Raw genomic sequence first — 8,940 nt, 5'->3', positions numbered from 1 at the left:
AAGTTCTCGACCTCCACCTAAAGTTAAAACCGTAAAACTGTCATCTAACCTTGCTACAACATATAAAACTGTCGTTTTCGTTTGAAAATTTTGCACAATCAGGAATATTTATTTCAGTCATGATTTTAACTTATCATTACCATGAGTAGTTCACATATACTCAGTTATGACGTAATGTAAAGAGTAATTTCAACAATAAATGGCTTATGCACTTAAATGATAGTTCTGTATGCAACAAAATAATACTGTAGTGCTTAGTGAAATTAAATCTTTATATCACTTTCACAAGCAAAACAAGCATGCAACTTATTAACCAGTATAGCTTATAACAAATAGATTGTTGGATTACTTTGTTTGCATTCACTTTTGTTTCCATGCATTCTCACAGCATGTGTCACACTAGGTTACAATACCAAGTGATCAGCAAGTGACTATTGATGTCCCATATGAGCACTCAAGTTTACAAATATAGTCTTGTTTAAACATTTACTCACAACTTCATTAACTGTTAAACCAATGGTCTTCTGTGAAGATACATATAACGTCACTTGTGAAACCAGGCTCCTCACTTTGCTTCCATTTATTTTTCTATAAAGTGAAAATCAAGTATCATACACATTGCATCACTTATGAAACCAGGAACCCCACTTCGTTACCATTCATTGTTCTAGAAAATGGCAACTAAATACTGTATCAAACATAACCAAGACATAAACATATGCTCTTATAGAATAAATGATAAGCATCAATTCAAATAGTCTCAAATCTCAATCACATTTTGTAAGAACAACAGAACATGTGCTCTTGTCCTTGTAGTTCTTCTGTAAGGCCTACATCATATGATACAAGTGACTTCCCCGCTTGAGGCGACAGTTCAGCTGCTGAAGAAGCTTGATTCTCTTGGAAACTCTTCCAACTTAACAATTAGCACACAGTAGAATAATGAATGCTGTGACACCAGCTGGCAACAGCAAAGGATGACAAGTCAAACATCTAATTCTGTCATATAAATAGAAACCAGTCACTGAAACATTTGCTGCAATGTACATTCTGCGCATGCAGGAGAAACGATGAAGAAATAGTTTGACGCGAAGAGCCGTGATGTGACTTGCCGGCCAGTGTGAATTGACTTTAAGGCTCTTATGCGAAAACATTGAGTTGAAGTTCAATCAAACTGAGCTCTGAGGGAACAATCTGAACATATCGTGCCGTATTTTAATGATTTGCTATATTTCGCCGCAAAGTCTTGATCCACCTGCCCTTCCTTGTACCGTCCTTCGTGAACTTGCGTCTTGTAAACATAAAAATGGATGAAAATGCCGAACAAAGTAGTCCATGTTTAAACCAAAGGCATTATTTCAGCTAAAGCATTTACCTTTTTATGAATAATACTACAATTCACACTCGCTGCTCGTACTGTTTTGGTCGCAAACTTACGGCCGAATGTACCTCGGTGCCATTAGCGCAGTCGCTGGTTTTACAGTTTCGACATAGGTACTAACATCCTTGGTGTGGACCAGTGGTACCAGTGATTTCTACGTAGAGCCACGGCTATTCGACTAATAGCTTTGGATTAGACGCGGCGTGTGATGTGATACTTCAATGTTGAGCATAAATTGTTGTGTACATCGGGAAGTAGAGTGAAGACTGTATAAATTATCTGCGAATGTTGTGATTTGTGTGCCTGATCTTGGTGGAACTGTGTTTGCCATCAAATAATTCAGAAGAACAATATTTAAAATCTTAGTAATCGTGGCGCAGGACGTTTGCATTTGACATAAACTGCAATGACCTCTATTTCATCGCCATCAATAGAACTAAGTAGTTACCGTGATCAACATTTCAAGGTAATATTTACGTGCGTAATTTTGAGCACCATCTTACAAGTATGAAGTATGTTCCAATAATGACTATTGATAGTGATTCATTTCTTCTTCTATGTCGTGTGTGTGTGTGTGTGTGTGTGTGTGTGTGTGTGTGTGACCAGGAACCAATTCCGATGGTATAATGCAAAGAACATCACATGTAGGCTTAACAAACGTGCGACAACCACGAAAATTAATACTTTTACTAAACGTATGTACTATTGATGTAGGATCTCGTAAAGTTGAGTCTGGTAGCCAGGGTTAAATTTCAGATGAAACTGATTTTTTTTCTCTATTTCTGTTCCTGTTGTTTTTTAATACTATCTTAGTGTCATCAGATGACTAATCACTATCAGGAGAAAATGTCGCACTACTATCTCCCGCTGGATGTTAAATAAAAAATCTGCTTGGAAATTGCCCCAAGGACAGGGTAAATCTGACGTTCACAGGGTAATTTTCAGGCAGCTTATTTAAAAAGACTTACGATTCCCCAGGGGTAAGTGCAAGACAAAATGTGCACTGCATTTGGGCTTCAGGCATTTACGAAACAGTCCGCTTTAAAAGGTATGAGAACCTTTAAAAGAAATAGTATTTCAAAATAAAAATTAAGCTTACACATTTCCATGCTTTAAAGTGCTGTTTGTGATTCTTTTTTGTCATTACAGTGGTTATTTCACGTTAGTGGCTTTAATGTGAAAGGGGTCAATTGACTCTGATTTACCCACAAAAAACAGGGATGATTTTGCAACAACTTCCACTTGTTTTTCAACGGCAACCGCTACATAGTCTCGCTGAAGCATATTAAAAACGTCATTTAAACTTCCATCAGATCTTTCTTTTTGTTTAGCATTATCTGGGCAAAAACTGGTCCTGTCAAAATTGTAAAAATCCGTCATACAAATTTGCTCCATTTCACCTTTCACCAGATTATGAATGAATCTTTTGTAACGTTACCTCAGGCTTCCTGTAAGGGCTGTGATCTCTTCACTGTCGGGTCATGGTGTTTCGTAAAGTTTTAGAACCAGTTTTCTCCTAGGCTCTCAATGTTAAAAAGAGAATGAATGTGCTCAATCACATAAATTTTTATAGTTCTTTAAGTTATGGTGCTTACACTAAGACTTCCATTCACTTTTGCACTTACTCTTAGTATGTTGTTCTCTCAGAGTAGCATTTATGTTTCTTGATGAACCTATGTTTGTTGCATTTTTTACAGCAGCTAAATCTTTTACTTGAAATGCATCACATTTGTCAAGTAGGGCTACTCACAATATGCTATCTGAACATTTCCCCTCAGCATATGAAAAATCTGTCTGTTTTTCCAGAACTGTCAAATTGGCCACACTAATGCCTAGAAATTTTATTTCCTGCTTGATGAGTTTGAGTTTAGGCTGACAACTCTGCTGAAAATTTGGGTATTGTTGATGCTCTGGTTTGGTGGAAAATTAAATGAGAAGTTACTGGAAAAAATACACTAATCGCTTTCTAAACCAATGCTGTTGTAATATTATAGGAAAAATGACTCAAAATACATTTAACTGTCAGTTAGGGCTTACTATTGGTTATCTGTCTTGAGCATAATGCAGTTTAATTAAAGAGAATTAAACCAGATGCATTTTGCTTTTATTTATAATGCAACTTCTGTGGTTATTCTGCAAGTTGGATACATATGTTAGTACATTTTTGGTTCTTATGTTGAAAACAGCATTTTGTTTTATAAGAATACTTCGAATGTATACTGCCACTACTGTACTGTGTAGTTTTACATATACAGACCTATTACACACTCTAAAGACACAAGATTGTCAAGTTCAAGTGTTATAGTATATGAGGAAGTATTGAATAGGATTGGGGAGAAGAGAAGTTTGTGGCACAACTTGACCAGAAGAAGGGATCGGTTGGTAGGACATGTCCTGAGACATCAAGGGATCACCAATTTAGTATTGGAGGGCAGTGTGGAGGGTAAAAATCGTAGAGGGAGACCAAGAGATGAATACACTAAGCAGATTCAGAAGGATGTAGGTTGCAGTAGGTACTGGGAGATGAAAAAGCTTGCACAGGATAGAGTAGCATGGAGAGCTGCATCAAACCAGTCTCAGGACTGAAGACCACAACAACAACAACGGTGTTGCCCCCCCCCCCCCCCACCTTCCCCACTGAAATCTTGATAGTAACAAACCGAGCTGTAATAAACTATAAGCGCAAGGTAAATTCATAAAATCTGTATTACAGTTTTGGCGGCTCTACATTACTATTACCAGACTGACTGTGGTTAGATACATGTAATTGAGTAATGCATATGGTGATATGACATCATTAGGCATGTGTTGTGGTTTGTTGGGAGGGGACATGATAGTGACAGTTTACGTTCATAAACACCTGCATTTTTTCATGTTTGGTAGAATGTCCAACATTGTCTCAGAAATAAATGTTGAGAGAACAGAAGAGGCTCTCTCCTGGAACTGCAGAGTATGCAATAGGAACATTTTGCTTGGGTTACAGGAAAGGAAAATGTGTGCCGTTCAGGGCCAGTTAGAGGGAGCAAGGAAGGAACTGATAATGATCAAGGGAGATAGGGGGGGGGGGGGGGAGGAGGGTGGTTAGGAAATGGCAGCTGGTAGGAGGACAGGAAGAAAGAGAACACAATCTGACAGTTTTATCAACAACACCAAAAACAGGTATCTACCACTGCCAGAGTTAAGTGGAGAAGAGCCTCAGGTAGAACGAGGAGCAGGAACTGTGCAGCACACTTCAACTGAGGCCAAGAAGCCTAGGAATGTACAAAGTGTTTGGAAGAAGAAAGTGCTGCTGCTAGGTAGTAGCCATGGGCATGGCGTATGCCCTCAGTTACAGGATAGTTTAGGGGCAGCGTACCGGGCCACCAGTATCTTCAAGCCAAAGGGGCTAAGTCATGTGGTAGAGGACTTAGGGTCTTTATGTAAGGCCTTTACAAAAAAGAACCATGTAGTGATAGTGGATGGGGTGGGAAACAGTTTGGACAGGGATGGGTCATATGTCATAGGTGGTGACCTCGGCAAGATAGCTTCCCTGACTCATGGCACCAATGTACACTTGGGTGAGCTGTTCCAGCATCATGATTGTGGTCAATCACCTTAATGGAGCTATGAGGCGAATCAATGTGGGGTTAGGGATAGCTCTGAGGACAGCCAACTTGTTTCTCTGGTGCCCATCGGGACTATCTACAAATGAGATTTCACTAGGCATGGCCTACACCTAAACAGAGCTGGGAAGAGAAGATTGGCACAGCCGATTCATAAAAGTGTAGGGGGTGGATCTTTGGCCTCACATGGTCAAATACCTGTTGTCATAGGTAGGAAAAGGTCTTTTTTAGGATGAATCCAGACAACAGGTTCCCCTGCCGAAAAAGTATCTCCAGCAGTTTAAAAAATACTGAAACAATCAATCACAAGATAGATTTTGACACTTCAAATATCACACATACCAGATGTCACAAAGGAAAACAAACCATTGGAAAGAGTTACATGGGGCATTTCACAGACTTAACAATCCTCCATCAAAATATGCAATCAGTAAAAAGTAAAATACAACTATTAGAAGTTGAGCTCAAATCTTTGAACTGCACTGTAGTTTGTGTTACTGAGCACTGGTGTAGAGACACGGAAATCCAACATGTAGTATTATCATTGTATAAAAGGACAAACTCTTATTGCAGAACTGCTTCAAAGGGTGGAGGATCATGCATTTATATCAGAAAAGGAACACAGTTCAAATCAAGACATGACCTCAGCACAGTAAGGGAAGACAAACACTTTGAGATATCAGCTATTGCATTGACAGGGCGTGATATCACCAAGAAATTAATCATTTTGTGTGTGTATAGATCTCCCAGTGGTAGTGTGCACACTTTTTTTAATAACTTAACAGATGTCCTAGATAAAGTCCCAAGTACAAAAGGTCAACGTAATTTTGTGTGGGGACATTAACATCAACACAAATATTATACATGAATCCAGGAGCACCGTCATAAATATCCTTCAAAGTTTTGGCATGTCCCTATTGGTCAATAGTGCAACAAGGGTTACTCCAATGACTGCATCAGTAATTGACCATGTGGCCACGAATATGGACAGTGAAAAATGTGATGTAGCTGCAGAAGATCTCAGACCATCTCTGTGAAATAACAACAGTAAAATCAGGCATCGAATCATTCCCTAAACTACAAGCCTATGAACGACATCTATCAGAAATCAAAACAAAAGATTTTCAAAAGAACTAGCAAAATAAAATAATAAAAAAAAAGCTGGGATGAAGTGTATAAGGAAACCAATGTGAAAATGAAATTCTCAAAATTCTCCACATTATTTAAATTGAACTTTGAAAAGGCATTTCCAAAAGTGTGCATGTCTGTGTCAACATATCACAAGAACAGGTAGATAACAGCAGGTATTGAGAAGTCCTCCCAAACACTTAAATAACTTAGTTCCATAAAAAAAAGTCGCAATGATCCAGAACTCTTAATTTTCTATCATAGATACAAAAAGATCTATAGGAAGGTGCTGATTGCTACAAAAAAGTCATTTGATGACAAAATAATATATAATGCAGAGAATAAAAGCAAAGCAGTATGGGATATTAGAAAAAAGGAAACAGAGAGAGGCAAACAAATGCAAAATAACATACTGCTAAGGGTGGGGGTTAAGGTAATAAATGATCCACAATACTTAGCAAACTATGTAAATGAGCATTTTTCAAGTATTGCAGAGAAGTTACAGCAAGAATTCCCCAAAACAAATATAACCCTTGTAAATAATGTTACACTAAATACAATGATGTTACTTCCAACTACATAGAATGAAGTCAATAAAACTGTTCAAAAACTAAAAAATAAGAAGTCAGTAGGTTTAGATGAGGTGCCAATGTATGTACTGAAACAATGCTTAGGGATTGTACAAGGACCCTTAATAAATATAATAAATGAATCCTTGACATCAGGAATATTTCCAGAGCAGTTAAAACAGGCAAGAGTTGTACCTTTGCTTAAAAAAGGTAATGAAGAAGACATAGAAAGTTACTGGCCCATTTCCCTGCTGTCACCATTCTCAAAAATAAATACAATCTTTTAAGCAAATAACAGTTTGGTTTCCGAAGTGGCAAAAATGCTGAGTCAGCCATAGCAGAATTCACAAAAGTTGTACTTGATGCTCTTGATAAAGATGAGTGTCGCAGGCATATTTATGGATCTTTCTAAGGCCTTTGATACAATCGACCACAAGACTCTATTAAATAAATTAGAAGTATTAGGAATAAGAGGGGTAGTTAATGACTGGTTTGTATCATACCTGGCAGTAGAGGTAACACATATTTCAAATAGATCTAAACATTTAGTAAAACACATATCAGAATCAAAATAGCAATAAAGTGACATTGAACATAAAGAAAACTAATGCCATGAATTTCAGTTTGAAAAGGAAAACTGACAATGTTAAATGTAGATGGCACCGCTATAGACGGCAAAAAATACAAAATTTCTAGGAATGAATATTGATTCTCAGTTGAATGTGAACACACAAAGGTACTTGTAAACAGAATGTTATCAGTATGTTATGCCCTTAGAATCCTATCATCAGTGTTTAACATGTAGTGTCTTTTAGTTGTATGCTATTCATATGTACATTCAATTCTTAGCTGTGGCATACTTTTTTAGGGAACAAATGCACAAAATATGATCATAATTCTCAAACTCCAAAAAAGAGCCAAAAGAATAATAACCAAAATTAGTAGTTGAGCTCACTGTAAAGATCTGTTCAAAACACTGGGGATTTTAAGTGCTCCATGGGAATACATTTACCAGTCAGTTGTACACATCAAAAATAACGTAGGTAATTACTGCACAAACAAGAACTAAACTCAGATTACATTTACCAAGAAAAAAATAAACATAAAACTCAAAACAGTATTTTCTACCAAGGAATAAAACTGTACAATAAATTACCAATAGAGATTAAAGAAATTGCAAAAAAATACACATATTTAAAAAGACAGCTAAAAAGTACCTGTTATGCAATACATTTTATACAGTGAAGAATTATTCAGACAAAACAGAGTAGGGGTTTGGTAAAAAAAGGTCATATAAATAAATAACATTAATGATTATAAAACATCCAACATTCCACATAACACCTTCACACTATGTTTTTTCCTTCTTTTTTCCTTTTCTATAAATACTTATCCCCAGGCTTTGCATAGTACAATACTAACACCTCTTCCTCTTTCTGAGTTCAAAATCTCACTCGTTGTAGAGGGATGCTGACTCAGTTTTTCAGCATTGCAAATGGGAAGTTGCGGTACAGAAAATGACACAGAGATCACCAGTGTGTGTGTGTGTGTGTGTGTGTGTGTGTGTGTGTTGTGAAAAAATGTGTATATAATGTGTGCAGTGACTGATAGTGAGATATGAGTGAAAAGTGTGGCATTGCATTATTTAATAAGGTTTTTTAAATATCCATGTAAAAAGAGGTCTACGAATAAAGCTGCTACTGCTACTACTAAATGAGTAAAAACATTGCTCAAAGTTATTAAGTTGTACTTTTCATACATAGTGTATTTGCCAAAATGTGACATTGAGTAAATGCAAAATGCAATTAGTGAAACCTGCATTGATGTCAATAAAAATACAAGTGTAGTTATTTACAAATTAATTTCAAGCAATATACATCTATAAAGCAAATGAAGGGTCGGAAAGTTTGTTACATTATACAACTGAATAATTCTTTTCTGCTTCAGCTGAATAATTTGCTAATACTGTCATGATGGAACAACTTGGTGATTCCAGGTGGGAATTGTTGGGCCAAAAGATCTAGCGTGTATTGTGCTGGCACCCCATAAAAAGTGACACCACGTCCAGACTACCCATTATATTGTTTTGACGTATTTTCATTTTATTGAGCATTTCAACAAATGTCTGTGAGTTTACAAGATGGGTCTTCAAAATGGCCCAATTTTGGTGCTAATAATCCTGCAAGATGGTTTGCCAGTCTGTAGTTGGGCTAGCTGATTGCACTAACAATGGGCATGAGAGAAATGTATCCCTTATGTC

The 8,940-nt window shown here is 37.0% G+C and overlaps 1 protein-coding gene across 1 annotated transcript in view; it reads left to right on the top strand.

The window, feature by feature from the left end:
• Positions 1-1,541: 1,541 nt before the first annotated feature.
• Positions 1,542-8,940, top strand: part of LOC124776805 (nuclear cap-binding protein subunit 2) — a 50,338-nt gene continuing 42,939 nt past the window's right edge. Inside the window, exon 1 of the mRNA XM_047251955.1 lies at positions 1,542-1,847. Coding sequence (XP_047107911.1) covers positions 1,788-1,847 — 60 coding nt within the window. The 5' untranslated portion in view covers positions 1,542-1,787. The remainder of the gene's footprint in view (positions 1,848-8,940) is intronic.

This window comes from Schistocerca piceifrons, chromosome 2 (assembly GCF_021461385.2).
Source record: "Schistocerca piceifrons isolate TAMUIC-IGC-003096 chromosome 2, iqSchPice1.1, whole genome shotgun sequence".
NCBI lineage: Eukaryota > Metazoa > Arthropoda > Insecta > Orthoptera > Acrididae > Schistocerca > Schistocerca piceifrons.
This window is presented reverse-complemented; position numbering and strand designations above follow the sequence as displayed.